The 16801-nt window shown below is 34.9% G+C and overlaps 1 protein-coding gene across 6 annotated transcripts; it reads right to left on the bottom strand.

The window, feature by feature from the left end:
- Positions 1–1507: 1507 nt before the first annotated feature.
- On the bottom strand, positions 1508–13684 carry LOC105131734 (folylpolyglutamate synthase-like). Of its 6 annotated transcripts, none has more exons than XM_011034850.1 (18): positions 13356–13684; positions 12709–12813; positions 12043–12228; positions 11674–11870; positions 11228–11293; positions 10745–10854; positions 10329–10389; positions 9229–9312; positions 7297–7353; positions 7019–7079; positions 6728–6774; positions 6492–6569; positions 5254–5412; positions 4464–4814; positions 4207–4285; positions 3204–3359; positions 2343–2539; positions 1508–1855 (listed from the first exon to the last, which is right to left on the bottom strand). In XM_011034850.1, exons 3-18 carry the CDS (start codon positions 12221–12223, stop codon positions 1796–1798), a joined length of 1944 nt encoding a protein of 647 aa, XP_011033152.1. In that variant the 5' UTR covers positions 12224–12228; positions 12709–12813; positions 13356–13684; the 3' UTR covers positions 1508–1795. The 6 variants fall into 6 exon arrangements, with proteins under 6 accessions (XP_011033152.1, XP_011033153.1, XP_011033151.1 ...); XM_011034851.1 differs by having other exon boundaries at positions 12709–12762; XM_011034849.1 differs by lacking the exon at positions 12709–12813 and having other exon boundaries at positions 13356–13683.
- Between the last annotated feature and the right edge of the window lie 3117 nt (positions 13685–16801).

Raw genomic sequence — 16801 nt, 5'->3', positions numbered from 1 at the left:
TTTGAGTTTGAAGTCAAGTCATTCCAACATTTGACAAGCAAATTCGTTTCGAATTAATTACACTTCACTTTTTGTTCAAGAACTATCTATGCCTCCACCGAATAATAATAATAATAATAATAATAATAATTCAGGAGAGATGAGCACCTTTTAACCAGATTTCTTCTCAGCATACTTGCTTGAATTAGCAACACTCGGAAGGGTAAACACTGACTCAAAACCACTACCACGAGCCAGTGGAGCCCGACATCCGTAGTGGATCAGCAATGGCAACCCCTCAATAGAGGGGCGTGACATGTGCATCATCGTCTTTATCTGAAAACCATTAGCTGAACCAATTGCATCATGGAGACATGGAGCTTTACATCGAGTTCTATAAAAGGATTTATACATGTTTTAGATAATGCGAGTGCCTAATACAATCATAATGCTGCTCTAATTATCTTGACAGCGGATGTTTACAAGTCATACTTTGAATCATTGGCTAAACACAGCACCTAAAGAAAGCAACCACTTTCCAAGCAAGAAAAGCAAAGGGGATGTAAACGGGCTAGTGGATCACAGATGAAAGCTTATCTTCTTTCTAACATGGCACAGGACTGTTGGATAATTCTGCTTTATAAAGTTAGCAACTTCTAAAATTAGTTTGCAGGTCACATGGATGATAAGAAGCAAAGGGCTCAAAAGTGTGAGATTTTCATGAAGCTTTCAGCTTCATCCTCTGATTATCACCATCATATGGGGACCATCCTAGATGATTTTCCAATTTCTATCAAGGGCACCACACCAACACCGTAATAGCGAGTCGTCAACTAATTCGATCAGTCCTTGCCTATTTGTGATGGTTGGTGAAACATTTGCAGAAACTGAAAGCACAAAAGGTGTTGAATAAACCTGCATCCTAGGTTTCGAAACCTTCATTTCTTTTCCGTTCGAAATCTAATTTAAACAGCTGCTCCCTTTGCCCAAGCAAGCTTAACAACATTACACGGCCACAATTCTAAAACTCTTGTTATGGCACAATGCCAGCATAGGAACTTTCCAGCAGAAGCCATAAAGAAGTGCCAACTCTTATTGAAAAGTTAAGGCTTCCATTGCAACTAATATCGCCCCACAGACAAACCACTCACACAAGATCAACATTAACTTTCAAAGACGTCTCCAGCGCCTCTGTAGTTAAGATTTGAGGTTTCTACTGAAAGTTTACTGGAAAGTCCGCGGTCAAAAAATGGATGGAGATTTCACAAACAAACCATTCGCTTAGCATCAACATTTACTTTCAATGATGCCTCGGCGGTTAAGATTTGAGTTTTTTACATGAAGGTCCAAGGTTAAAAACGGGTGGAGATTTAGGAACAGGAGAAGGTTACCCCATTGTGTAACGTAAAAGTAAAACTTGAGCCTCACTTTGGGCCGTGGGGGAAAAAAACAAAACAGAAGTTGTTCCTCCGATCCCCAGGGTATAGCATGAAAGAGTAATTACAACAAAGTAAGATATCTAAGCGTCCTCTTAAATCTCCAAACATAAATTTATTGATTCAGAAGACAAAACCAGACATATGAAAGCCTTTTGCATATTCCAATACATGAGTTTTTGTAAACGATAATAATGATACAAAGTGTTACTTGCAAAAAAAAAAATATAATTATGCCACCCACTTGAACTTGAATGAAGAAGCATTATTGGATTGTATGATATACCTTGGCTGCCTTTAAAAATGTGGACGAAAATCAACGTTGAAGAATAGTTAATAACATTTAGGACAATCCCAACTGGCGCCTCTTCTAATTTACGTCATCTCCTTATCACCTTGAGTACATCTCCAACCAGATGCAATGATCCAGTGACAAGAACCTGTTGATGCACCAATACAAGCATATGGCATCCTGGTTAGCACTACTGTCCATATTGACAATCAACGCACTTGCAACAATATTTATCTCTTTCAGAGATGGGTTGCATGAGATAAGGCAGGCATAACTGATCTTTTTTAAAAGCCATTCATGACACAAGTGAAGACATCTGCATCCCACTTGTTTCCTGAATTTTTTTATTTTTTAATAAAAACACTAAGGAAAAGGGTAGAAGAAATTCATTCGGTTCTAGAGCATGTTCTGGTGATCCAAACAATAGTTCACAAAATCTTTTTTTTAAAAAAAAAAGGTGAAAGGGAAGGAATTTTGAAAGGAAACTTTGGGAACCTGTCATTTGTATCTGGCCTTGGTCCCTGTCCTTAAAGAACAAAAATTGTAACTTAATTCCAATATCCAAGTGGTAACAGTATTTTCACTGTGCACATTTTTAGGTAACGAAATGCAACCATCTAAGAAAGAATTCTTACCTGAAGTCGTAGGGAAGGATTCTCTCTAACACAATCCCTCAACCATTTTATTGTCAATGGCAATGAAGGAATTACAGCGCTGCAAGCAAAATAACCATTTGAAGGACTGCAATTAGAAGCATCCTCGTAAAGAAATTCACGATGTGGTGAGGTCTCTGCACCATCCATCTTGGTACTCTTTTCAAGTAAATCTGTATCTGCAGGCAAATAAAAAAGAAAAGAGAAAAACTTAAGGTTCCGCCAACTAAAAAATGCAATGACACCAAAAGTGGTTCAGTCGACAAACAACAATCATTAGCATGTTATGATTTGAATGGCCTAAGCAGGAAGAACATGCAAAACTATATTCAGGGACACGGAGTCAGGTAGACATAGTCTGGAAGAGTAGGAGGAAGCACATAGGCTTTCCATTGGACCTATTAGCGATGGAGACTATGGCCCTGCTTCGCTTGCAATGATGCTTGATTGGTTAAACAGCAAAAGTGGGTAAATTTATATTACAGTTAAAAAGAATAATGATACATCAAATCCAGGGCCACTATACTGTGAGAGTTCATGCTGCTGCTATGAATGTAGCTCCCTCAGTTCACTCCTCACATATGCTTTTTCTTTCTTGATTTTCCTTCTATATTCCTATAATACAGAGGGAAAAGAAAAGGAGACAATACAGTAGCCAGTTTAAGCTGCACTCTTTGCATAGTGTGGCTTGTTTGCTATTTTATGGAAAACCAACCTCTTCGGTCATCATTTTCTGGCATTTATTAATGGAGGAGGAAGTCAAATATGCAAAACAATAATAATAGAAATAGTAATAGTAATAGTAATAAAGATATAAGCATTCAGAAAGCCAAATAAAAGTACCTATCCCGTGGACAATCCTCTCCCAGAGTCTCTGCAGGCTGAATTGCCATGACAAGTCCTTGCTAGAGATATCTGAAGGGACAACTGAGGTACCAGAAGTAACCTTGTTATATGTTGAGATACTTGGAACAAAAATGGCCTTTGAGAAGAAAGTACCTGACAAAGACACAAATCATCTTGAATACATCAGTGCTCTTGAGTGTTTACAAATATGCAAATAATTAATGTTCAGAAGTAAGATGAAAAATAAAGATGGAGCATTTTGTTTGTAGGCATAATTCCTCAGAAAAGAAAACCTGATTCCATTAGATGTGTTTGGACAACAATAGAAAGAAGGGCCTTTTCTTATCGCTTAAGAAGCATGTTGAATCTCAATTGTTTGTTTAGAGGATTGATATATATCTGAAATTGGCATCATAAATCAGCTTAAGTTTTTTTGAATTGTCATTCTCAAGCACAAACCGTGTAAATTACCACACTTTTGGTACTTCTGGGGAAACCCACCCAATCTCTTGTGCATTTTTCAATTAATTCTATTTTTTAAAAAAAAAAAAAAACAAGAGATGATTCTTTTTGCTAGAAATAAGTATATGAGAGAGCATTGATTTTCATGACTTGCCATGTAATAGGTGTTATGGCTTAACCACCACAACAAAACAATGCAGACACAGACAGCAAGAAAATAAAAAACAGGAATCAATTTAAGTGGCACAAAAAGAAAATCCAGCATAATTTGAGATGGGCGAGTTTAGGGAGACAATACATAAAACAATACCAACAGAGCAACCTGATAAAACAGTACACCTGTTCCTAATGGTTGTCATAAGCCAAGATTGTGTTAAACTAGGATGAAAATGGACAAAGCCTTACTCATTCTTTTAGCAAAGTCACACACATGCAAGTAAACACACATGCGTGTGTGGAGAGAGATTGACGAGTTAAGGCAAAAGTCCAATAAAATTAGCTCTTGATTGAAAAGATAAAAAGAATACAGCAGCTATACCTGAAGAAGCACATGTACTCACAAGCCGTGGAAGCAAAATCTGAGGATCTCTGACCTCCATGCAATTAAACAAAAGAATCTACATGAAGGTAAGAGTATTGATAAGTGAGAAGCTAATAAATGAAACCAGAATGAACAGTCTAAACAACTTATCAGTAAGCAAAATAAATGAACAATGGTGGAAATAAATAAGCAGCCAGAAAACAGCTCAGTACAACAAGCTCCCAAACTAATCCAGCTGGTTATCATAAATATACCTTCTTTGATATTTTATTGAATTCTTGAATGTTGCATTTCTCATGCTGCACGTGACCATTTTTCCACACTACGTTTATATTTTCAATGTTGTGTGAAGAAGACAAAACCAATGATGGTGATTGGTTGTTTCCTTTAACAGCAACAGAAAACCATTTGGCGCATGCCTCTATACTCTCTGGACTGTGAGCTCCATCCAAGTAAAAAATGAGATCGCCTGAAGTTTCAGCTACTTCTGGTGATACATGGGAGATTGAAGAAGAAGAATCATGAACAATTTGAGCCCTCCCAGAAATATGTGCTGTAGAAAGACCTCTAAGAAATGCCTCCGGCAAATTAGCTTCCCTATTATCCTGTCAACAGTCCACAAAACTGGTCAGTCAACTAACTACTGGTGAAACAACCAAATGCTGAATTTAGAGGGCGGCTAGCATTTATCATATCCTTAGATACTGGCAACTAACAAATCAATGGATTCAAAAGGAGAAACAGAGAAAGAGTATCCCATTCAAATCTTCCAAAAAGAAGATAGATATGAGACTAAAAGATACATGAATAACCATTTGGCTTAGAATATGTACGCATACATATAGATTACGGACACTCACAAGAATGCACACATGCACACACACAGTCACTCACATGCATCTATTTGTGTATTGTTATTATCAGAACTTAACATGGTTCAGTCCATAAAAAAGAACAGGATCCATGAGTTTAAAAGTCGGACACTAGATTGATATATGATTTTATGTAATACATAACATGTGATGAAGGGTTGGTAAAACTAACCTTTTGGAATAGCTTCTCCCAATTTCCTGTTCTTTGAAGCCAAGTTTTACAAAGGGAAACAGCAAGACCAGCATTAGAGAACTGATGATCACCAGACAAACTAAGCTTTAGTCCATTCAATGCTTTTGAATCGAGGGGTTCCACTACTTTCAGGGGGACCTGCAATCAGAAAGAAAATATAGATCAGCAACGCCACTGGCAATTCATGAATCTCTCTAGGCATGTGCTCGAGCAATGATACCAGCTTTTGAAGCTTCAATAATTAATCTTCAAACATGATAGTGGAAGAATGAAGATCACAGATACAAGGATAGGAAATCATAAATAAGCATATGTGATTTTATTTGATATTACAACACATGGTCAACTCAGAAATTCTGAGATTTGTCAGGGGTATCTCTATAATTTTCATTTTTGCACAAATTTTACAGGTCTAGATTTCTATTTTAGTAGTATTCAAATATTAAATAGAAGTAATATATACTTATTCAGCAAGCTAAGTCCTTACAAGGAGTACCAGTAACTCCTTATAAATGTAATCTTTCAATAAACTCAATGGCAATATTTGAGAGAAACTCCAGCAAGTGTGACAGTGTGATGAAATCAACCTTAGTGAGAATCCTAAGAATCCCAGGTAAGATGATAAGTTTTTCATTTAGGGAGTAATTCCTAGAATCTACTAATGTGAGACTGCCAGTTTTCACCTTGTTTTTCTCTTATTTTACGTTCAGATCCATGTTTTGAATCTACTAATGTGAGGTTGCAAGTTTTCACCTTGCTTTTCTCTTAATTTACATTCAGATCCGTGTTCAATTTTTATACCTGAAACTCACTAAATTCCATAGCTAAAAACAATCATCTAGAACTTTCCCTGAACCTGCCCTGCATAATAAGTTCACTAAAGAAAATCTTTTCCTGAAATACAGTAAAATTTGATTTCTTGTTCCAATTTTAACCTATCCTCTCTATCCATTCAAGATTTATGCAGATGTAAGAAAATTTGAAAATAGCAGTCTTGGATAGAACATGCATTTATCAAAAGTAATCAACAATAGTTATATTGGATAAGACATGGATCAGACAGGGATGCTTGTGCATGAAAATCCAAGAGATGTAGCCAAAACAGAATGAAGGCTACATCATATTTATGTGAAAAAAAACTAATTTCACCAGCAGATAGTTTACAAAAAGCAGGAAGAAAAAAGAGAATTTGACAGTAAACTGAGAACAATGGTTACCATCAGTTCTCGAGCATTCTCCTGAAGAACATCCATTGCTTCAGAAACTTGCAGCACCGTAAAGGCAGGAATTTGATGCTTCAGGAGCAGGGAAGACATGAATCCAATTCAGAAAATACTTGAAAATGAATACTGCCAATTAGAATAATCAAAACAGAAATATTGCTATAAATAACTGAATGGCAGAGAGAATGAAAATTGTGCTAGTTTTAACTGCTTCCGTGTAAGTTTTATACCTTGAAAACTCCAGCCTTGTGTGAAGCAATCTGTCCAATGGTGTTGCCTGCACAATAGCACAGTATGAGGTTTAAGAATTCAATGTTTCTTCCTGTACCAAGCATTAAACTTAGAATGCATAGAACTCTTGCCAAAAAAAAAAAAGCGCAGAAAGTTTCTTCCATGTTAGCGAAGTCTGATTCCAGCAAACAAAAACAACAATTATGCAAGCTAACAAAAATTTGTATCTGCAGACTAAAAATAAATGCAAGAAAACTTGCTGAGAATGATAGGTTCAGAAAATGGTATACCCAATGTTTCTGTATGATCCATTCCCAGAGAAGTAATTCCACAGACAACAGGCTTTTCAATCTACAAGAATTTATCAATGAAATTTCATCACCAAGAAAATTTTGTATTATCATTAACTTCATTATTTCCTTTATCTTAGAATCCTCCAATAAACTGCTAAACTAATGAACAGCATTTTCCTTTTCCATCAGAGTTCTCAATTTTTGAAGTACTCCATACTAATAACAATAATGATAATAATAATAATAATTAGATGATTCTGGGGAAAGATAAATACCACATTTGTTGAATCGTTTCTTCCACCGAGACCAACTTCAATGATAGAAACATCTACCTGCCAAAAAGGAAAAGAAAAACAGATTCATTAACTCAGAAGCAATAAAGATTAACTGTTTACGTGGGGCTTAGATATAAACAAAAACAATTTGATACAAAAGACAGACTGTTACAAAAAGACCACATCAACGTATAGATGCAGTCATGTAGCTCAAAAGATTCACATAAAATTTGAGACTAGCAATGTATCAAGGACATACATCTACTAACATAATGGCAATGACTGAAGAGAATGTTTACAGCAACAGGAATAACTATAACTTGGGTATAATCATTGTTGGAAAATGTACAATAACTTAATAAAGATGCAACAGATTTAACAGTCAAAACGGATTCTTTCACTAGATTTACAATCAGCAAAATGAGATTTTTTACAGTACAAGTGCAGCAACAGCACTGACTAGCAGAGACCATGAAAGAGACATGCATTTCACATGCATAATTTGCAGCTAAGCAGAACACAAAAATGTCCATTCACACACACCACAAATGGTTTTGTGAGGGAGAAGATGATGGAACACTTGAACAAGATGATAAAAATACAGATAGATTGATAAATCAGCAACAAGGTAGCCTACTATATATATATATAGAGAGAGACACAACACAAAAGGGGGGGAAACACAATTTAAAGGGCACCCAGGGATTGCTTGAGGCTCTAGAGGTTCTAAGATAAATAGTAAATCAGTGAAACAAGAACAGATATCCATTGGACATGGCAAGCACTTCTGCTCTGTAAATAATGTATCGATCCAGGGTAATTGGATAATGTTCTGTCTGCCCCACCATTAAATTTCAAAGGAAAAATGACTATGGCCGAAATCTTTGCAAATGAAATTAAGTATTGGGAGCCATATAGGTGTCCAAATGCAATATCATGAGCTAAGGTAAATAGTATTTTTGGGATTTTCCATGGATGCAAGGATACAAATCACTGGAGCAATGTTGTCAAGAGGCCCTAAGGAGCTCCAGGTGAGGCAGGGCCCTAGCACCTTTATTAGCCTCAGGCAGTGGATTTCAATGAGGTGAGCACCTTGTGAGTGAGTGCAAGGGGCTAAGGCTAGCGCTTGCTTGAAGTTCTTCCTTTTCTGTTGGATTTTTCTTTTTTTTAATGATTTATGCTTTGACCTATTTGTCTTCCTTTTTTTTACCACAAGAAACAACTTAAGAGTATTTTTCTAAAAAACAAAGATTAGGGTAAAAAAATTATAAAAAAATTCATTAACGTGGGAAACAAACAGACAATGAAGGACACTTAGAAGAGAAACACTAACCACACTTTCTTTTTTCAACAATGGGAGTCAAAGAACAACAGATCTGTACAACTAATACTTCAATTTTTTCTAAACAAGTGGAATATAGTTTGAGAGGTAAGGATTTCGATTATAATCATGAAATGGAGGATATAGAGGATTCAAGTGAAGGAGCGGAAAGCATGGATGGAGATGTCTTTGAAGATTAATAAATAATGATGATGATATTTAATTTTGCTTTTTAATCTATTGGGCTACTTACTACTTTAAATTATCTTATTTTGTTTTAAGGGTGAAAAAGATAACGTTATATGACTATGTTATGGTATTTTATATTTTCTTTTGATTTTCTAATGATCTAATCTTAATTGGAAAGATATATATTTTAGATTTATATAATATAATATATATTCTTTTAATTTTTAGCATATCACATTGGTTCATTTGGGCAAGTGAACAAATATATGCAAATAAAAAAGTTAGAGATAAACCACTCATTGCAAATGTCAGGCCGTGATACTTTAATTTTTTCTAAACAAGTGGAATATAAACCACTCATTGCAAATGTCAGGCCGATCATCTAAATAAGCTCCAACAGAAATTCAGATAATGTAGCTGACCTGTTCACAGACAAATATTTTGAATGCCAACACGGTCAAGAACTGAAATAGCGGGGGCATTGGGAGGTCCTCAGTTTCATGTTCCTGAAAAGTCAAATTTAAAGAATCAAGTAACTGCCATGTATAGATTGTAAGTTTTGGAGCAGATCAAGGCATCCGATTGCATAGTTAGTATTTAAAGTGCTGACAAAAAGTGACAAAAAATGAAGAAGTATCACTGAACACACCAATTTGGTGAATCCTGACAATCAAGGCCAAAATTCAGTTTCAAGTAGTCCTGTTAAAACATCTCTTATCTTCCCTTCTGATATTACGTGTTTGACTGTTTCTACTGACACTTTCATTTAGAACATCAAAGAGTTAATCAGGCACAAGCAACACATCTACTGAGTGCTAAAATCCTGCCAATTCCTCCTTCACTGCAAGGTAAAGTTAAAACAGTGAATGCTTCAAATGCCTGAATTTGAAGGTCAGGGTGGATGTAAAATGAACCAAAAAGCTTGGCAACTGCTTGAGCTAAACATAGGAAACACTTGTTCTAGCTTGCTAGTTAACTCAGCGAAATAAGCTTGAAAAATCTCAAGCTCGGCGGAAAATTTCATGAAGTTTGAAAGTTTGGTTTGGTGTTAAACTTTATCCAAAAAGGTCAAGATAAAACAATTTCACTTCATACTCAACAAATAACTACCATAGAGGAGGGATAATAAATTGCCAATAATCTTTATATATAAGTAAATGTTACCAATAAGAATAAGATATTACTAAAATAGAAAGGCGGGTACCGATTGAAGATTTATTCAGAATCACATAAATTGACTTCATTTGTTAAACACAAGAACAAGTCTGACCTCGTATGGGAAACTGATTACAAAACAATGTTACACAAAAGTGGTTTAAAGACCAAAGTTCACCTTAAGGCAATAATGCAGACACAGAAAAGGTCCATAAGAAGTAATATTAAAGAACAAAGTGGTTTCAAGGTCTATAACTCAAAGGCAAAATGATCTCTTCATAATCCAAAAAATTGCACCTCAAAAGAAAACTAGCTTGTACAATCTGCTTATAGCTCTTGGGAATCAGTGAAAGCAAAGGATTAGTACCTTCAACTGATTCCAGCAATTCCAAAAATACAATAAAAATTTAACTTCAGATATGTCCACTCTGCAAAATTAATCAAAAGTCAGACATGAAACAAGATACTCATAGAAGCATTCAAATCAACCAAGAAAATGACTTTGAAACAAAAAATGCATTAAGATATATTAAAATAGCTATATGTGTAAAAAACGTAAAAATCTTCTTTTTTTATAGCAGCATTAGATTTTCTGGTACTCAACTATTAGGGGATCTGTTTCATGTAGAACTGCTTCTATTGTTGCTGTAAAATTTACAAACATGGACAGATTTGTTTCAATGGAGGTGAAGAAGGAGTGTGGGAAGAGGAAGAGAGTGCGTGTCTGCTCAAGTAATGCACAGCATAATGGATAAGCTAAGATGAGCTCAATCAAATACTAACCCATTTATCCGGAATCTTTCTCTAACATCAATTAGGTGAGGGGAAGTAAACAAGCCTGTTCGGAAACCAGATTCCCTTAAAATAGCCTCGCAGAATGTGCATGTTGAACCCTGGAGTGTGTATCCATCAAAGGAACATGAAACTGAGTTAAAGAAGAGTGTGATAAAATATTATCACAAGTTTTAATATGATTCTCAAATGTAATATTGAATCAAAGAAGGGATATGTATATATTAACGTCATGCAGGACGTCCTCAAACTAAAGTCATACAACCTAGCCTACTTTTAACCCTCACAATTATACACAACTCAAATTAGTGAGCTATTCTAAAGTAGTTCTCACCTTTCAGAAAACATAATTGTTTTCAATATAGTAGCAGCCATTAGCATTTTATCACAATGCTTGATGTAAGGTTAAGTCAAATTTCGAGGAGTGGATTGTGGTCTGAACCTGGTTGATTTGTTAAGCAAAATGGGTATTACCTTCCCTTTAGTTCCAGCAACATGGATAATTTTGAGCCCAGCCACACGCTCTTCCAAATCTAGTGTCTGCAGAGAAAAATCCATTCAACCATCCAACCATTCAATTTCAGGAAATTTCATTTTGGAAAAGAAAAAAACCAATAGTAACTAATGTTTCAATCTGATGAGGCATAGTAAAACCTCTAAGAACCACCTTTGTTCTTACTAATGGGAAATAAGTTGACGGTAAAGGACACAAATGTATCGATCAGTTTCATGTCAAAGATAACATCATTAAAGAAGTTGAATTATACATCTTTATTGATCCAACAGCAAATGGAAATGGGCAGTCATAATACTTTTGAATTAACTTGTACACAGAAGAGACATAGAGCTAGTTTGCAGGCCCTTGGCTACATAAATACTTGAGCATCTCCAAAACATTGCAAGATTTATAATATTGTTACCTTAAGATACATCCGCATCCTGTCCAATTTTCCATATTTACCACCAATAGTTTTTTGATCTCCGTGTTTTTGCTGTCTAACAAGAGAAGAAAGAGCTTCCAGGGCTGCTTCATATGAATCTGAAAGAGGCGCATCTTGCAAGTAATCTATGATAGCCACATCACTTTCTGGTTTTTCCATGCTTTGATACCTAAAACCTGAAATGTTAAACTGACAGAGAAGTTTTAAAAACTAATAATCAACCTAACACACCCTGAATCAAGATCATTAATACCTTGTACAATCTTATTTCATATCAAAATTTGTTCAGTTAAAATGCCTATCATTTTGGTATCAATACATATTAAGAAGCTGCAATTATGATCTTACCTTTTTCTTGGGAATAGATTTTCCTGCGTCTACTCAGGCTGTGTGTGTCAACATAAGCTGGTGGGAAGGATAAGCCCCACGGTGTTCTGATGGAAAACTGGCTTTCTCTCTTATGGAAGAGTGGAACTCCAAATATCCCACCTTTCAGATAAGTAATCGTATGAATAAGTGCAGGAAACATCAACCCTGCAAACAAAAATAACAGGACAAATTCAACATAATGAACTAAATTTTCATTCAAATAAAAAGTCACAGATATGCCATTTTTCCAAAGCAAGACAGCAAGTTTTTCTTCTTATATTAATAATTGATGACATATAACCATTTCCTAAAACAACTATTTGCCTCCATTGTCAGTTTGTCACAATGAATTTCCTGGACAAGGATCTTATTACTACTGGAGAACAATATACAGGAAATCCTTTGTAAAAAAAATGAAAAGAAAAGAACAGAAAAGAAAAGAAATGCATCTTCCAAACACCCTGAATCTCATCATCCATGTTCTTCCTTGCATGCTGCGAAAAACAATCTACCTTTACTTCAATTACTAATAGATTCATGCAATAACGAATTTCACAGAAAAGGTCTTAATCCTAAACTTTCTACAAGGATATCACTGAGGGTAACTAAATGCAGCTTGGTGGCAGAACTCTTTCTATCACCAAACAGTTCACATGTCCCAAGTCCAGGTCTCCCATCGGTCCATCTCCATATCAGCTACTGCGACGAAAATATTACGCACAAAACCCATGGCTTTAAAATTCAACTTCTCTGTTTCAATATAAAAAATCACAAACCTCAATATCAGATCATGCAAAAAAAAAAAAAAACTCTGCTTGATAAAACAGGGGCCAAATGATGGAGCGTCCAACTCCCTCTGTCTTCTTGTTCCCATGTAAGAAAAAAAAACAATGCAGAACAGCAAAAACTTGGTAAAGATCATCTGTTTATGTCGTTCTATGGCAGCAGATTCCAAAACACAACATACCCAGAATTTAATTTCTCTTATTTTCCCACTTTCTCTCAGCAGCAAATTGACCATACAAGAATAATTTCATAAAAGAACAAATGAACCCAACAAAAAGAAAGTAATTTTCTTTCACTTCAATAATATTTAGGAAGAAACACAGATACGTTCAATCCCAGCTCAAGAAAATAACACTTCCAAGTTCCAAACAAACCCAAAAAACAAAAACAAAAGGTAAACCATGTTCCTTTCTATTTACATGTATGTGGGTGGATGACAATTTTTACATACTTGCTAACAAAGTACATGTTTGTAAGTAAAGACAGACAAAGAGAGACAGGTTCACCTAGGAAGTACTAGGAAAGGAAGCCATTTTTGGGGAGTTAGGTTTGCCCCACTTGTTTCTGAGACCTGTCTCCGAGATTTGTGGCGGTTGACCACAGATATCACATTCGGCGAAGGAAAGGCATTTTATACGAATCATATGTTACAAGGACATAAAAAGAGGGAAAACTAAGATAAAGGGAAAACCTAAGAGAAGTCCCCAATCTATAGGCAAGATCTATATTAGATCCCCCAATCTATTCTTTATTTCGATTAGGTTTCCAATATATGAAAGGATTTTTCAATCATATCCTTCTATCAATTCCATTTAACAAAGATTGTTGAGTGGTTATATAATTCACGCAATTTCTTTTTTCTCTTATAAGCCATCGAATTCTCTTTAAAATACAAGGATTTTATAAGTGAAGATGGATGGCATCCCTACACTATCCTTGATGTTTGGTCGTAGATTTTCCCCTTTTTTTGGATTTTACTGTAGGAATCGGTTCAAAGCTTGTTTGGTAGAAGTAGCCGTTTTTGGAAGCAATTAATATTTGCTTCATGCCTCCCTAACAAACAAGTGCATAGCTTTTCTTGATACCAATTTCTCTCTACAATTACTTTCTCGTATTGGCAGTAGAAATGTCCACCAAGTCTTCAACCCTATCTCTTCCAGTGGTCCTGCTGCTCCCCGCCACCAAGAGATAGTGTGCTACCTCTCCTAGTACTTGCGAAAAAATGTGAGTTGATATTGGCATGCTAGGACTTTTTTATGATATTAATTATAAGTTGATAGCATGCTTGCCATGATATATGTTTTTATATGTCTAATTTTGTCAGGATAAATTAAAAAATCTCTTCTATGCTTATTTTTTACTTATAATCTTTAGAATTTATGTTGGATGTTATATTTGTTAATTTAGTTTACACGAGTGCTTTATGCATTTTTGGGTGGTTTGCTTCTTTGTTTGAATTGATAAAAAAAAAATATATATATATATATATATATTAAAGTGTTTCAATAAATAAATATAATTTTTTTAATTTAATTTAATTATAGTTATTTTTATTATTAAGAAATATTTAATATTTATATTAGTATTATTTTGTTATATTTATGTTGAAAGCATGTTAGATATGAGTTTTATTTTTGTATGTTTATAAATTTAAAATTAAATACATTCTGTACTTTCCTTGAATAAATTTTTAATTTTTAATTTATCTCACTAATCTAATAAATTTACAACCTTGATGGTGTTGACTTTGATGGCTACTTTCCTAAGCGGGCAGCAGAGTCCTCGTTCAAGGCACTGGAAGGAGTCAAGGATGACCCTAGAGCCAGTAGAAAGTTGCCTCAGCTTGTTCTTGTGGGTCCAAAGGTTGATCTCTTCCCATCACAAATTTCACCAACTTGATTAGATAGATAGGTTAGGCATCGAGCTAGGGCCGGAGGGGCACCTAAGCTAGGTGGGGTTTACTTGCTGCTCGTCAGGATGTGGATGCGAGGAACTTGTCATCATTCACTGAGGAATTGGCTGGTCCTCGAGGGAACGTGTGGGTCATTCGAGCTCAGAATGCAGGCGAGTCCACTCTAATCAATGCTTTGAAGAAAGGAGGGCTAGAGTTACAAAGCTTCCAGAAGCTTCTTTTCCTGGGACTCCGCTTGGGATTTCGTGAATCGGAGGAATTTTGTCGAGAAGGCAAAGATGTATCACACCCCGTGTCTTCTACGTTCATATTTAGACGAACTCGCTCACATTGCTCTGTTCATTACCTATGTGAATGTGCGACGTGAAACTTGGAGATGAACTAAATGTTCTGATAAATGAGTGTGTTTTAACTCTAATATGTAATAACTCGAGAACCGAAATTTTTAATTGCATGATCTTGTCTCCTAGATTGAACAGCTTACAAATATTTACCCTAAAGTTTCTTTTGTGAGGTGAATGGACTTCTCTTTATATTGATGAACATTCCCAGTATGTCATTTGCTTACTGTTCTGAGGCTTCAGTGCAGTCTATGTTGAGGATCCTGTTATAGTTCCTAGGGCGCCCTTTGAATACTTTAGAGCAACGGACCTTTTGTAGGAAGGACAAGCTGTGCTTGTTGCGGCTAGACCTCAATCAACTTCTGTGCAAACAATCCATGTCATAGTTTGGGCATCACCAAATGTTTCTCTGCACACGGTAAGACAGAGAATGCTGACGAGTTTTGGAAGAACCATGCAATTCCTTTGCTGTAGGGGCAACTGTGCCTTGATCCTCTTCAAAGTTTGGTACATTAGCAGGCTGCTGATCTTTTCGTGCAGCCTCGAACTATCCCAATTCATTTCACTAGCTGTGGCTTCTTTTTTTTCTGTCGTCTTTTTTTCCTGTTAGTTTCTTCCTCGTTGCTTCTTTACAGTGGAGGGAATGGGAAGATATTTGGAGAAATATAGCAGGAGGATCGCGGACATGGATAATTTGATTATTCTGCTAAACTATATATTTCTTATAGTCTGCCTTCCAAGTTCACTATTCCAAGCTTATTAGGAAAATACTAAAATTATTCAGATTTTTACTGTAATAATTTACAGTGAAATACTGAATTGTTTTTTTTTCCTGTAATTTAAGCTGTTTTTTAAAGTTTTTTAGTGAATTGTTGTTTTTGTTTTTTTCGTAATTTAAGCTGTTTTTTAAAGTTTTTTTTTTCGTTGTTTTATTTTTTATTTTTTATTTTTGATGCCTTTAACTTTTTTTTCCTTTCTTTATTTGTTTAATTTAGTTTATTAATGTTAATATTTGCTTTTTTTTTTCCTTTCTTTATTTGTTTAATTTAGTTTATTAATGTTAATATTTTTTAAATTTAGTTATTATATTTTTATAATACTAATCCCGGGTTTAACAGGTTAATTTGGTTTCACGAGTTAACCTGATTTTTTTTAATTAATTTTTTTGTTTACTTTAGTTTGTTAATATTAAATTTTTTTCTATTTAGTTATCAAATTTTCATAACACATATCTCAGGTTTCACGGGTTAACTTGGTTTCACGGGTTAACCCGGTTAATTCTGGATTAACCTGTCTATTTTTTATTTTTTTATTTTGTTAATGTTAATTTTTTTATTTAATTATCAGACTTTCATAACAAGAATCTCAAATTTAACGGATTAATCTGGTTTGATGAGTTGATCCGGAGTTTTTTTTTTTGCTTTTTTCTTTTTAATTAATTTTTTTTCATTTACTTTAGTTTATTCTTGTTAAATTTTTTTATATTTAGTTATTAAACTTTCATGACACATATTCCAGGTCTGATGAGTTAACTTGGTTTTATGAGTTAACCCGTCCATTTTTATTTAGTTATCAGACTTTTATCACACGGATCCCGGGTTTAACGGATTAACCTAGTTTGACAAGGTAACCCGAAATTTTTTTTTCTTTTTAATTAATTTTTTTTGTTTAGTTTAGTTTGTTAATGTTAAATTTCTTT

The sequence above is a fragment of the Populus euphratica genome, unplaced genomic scaffold (assembly GCF_000495115.2).
Source record: "Populus euphratica unplaced genomic scaffold, PopEup_1.0 scaffold101.1, whole genome shotgun sequence".
Classification (NCBI taxonomy): Eukaryota; Viridiplantae; Streptophyta; class Magnoliopsida; order Malpighiales; family Salicaceae; genus Populus; species Populus euphratica.
This window is presented reverse-complemented; position numbering and strand designations above follow the sequence as displayed.

What these genes read in the sequence shown, in the direction of transcription:
- LOC105131734 (XM_011034848.1), bottom strand. An exon ending in GGATGCGGATGTATCTTAAG is followed by an intron (nt 11,294 to 11,673) that starts GTAACAATATTA and finishes TTTTCTCTGCAG; the next exon opens with ACACTAGATTTGGAAGAGCG. An exon ending in GGGAGAAGCTATTCCAAAAG is followed by an intron (nt 4,815 to 5,253) that starts GTTAGTTTTACC and finishes GACTGTTGACAG; the next exon opens with GATAATAGGGAAGCTAATTT.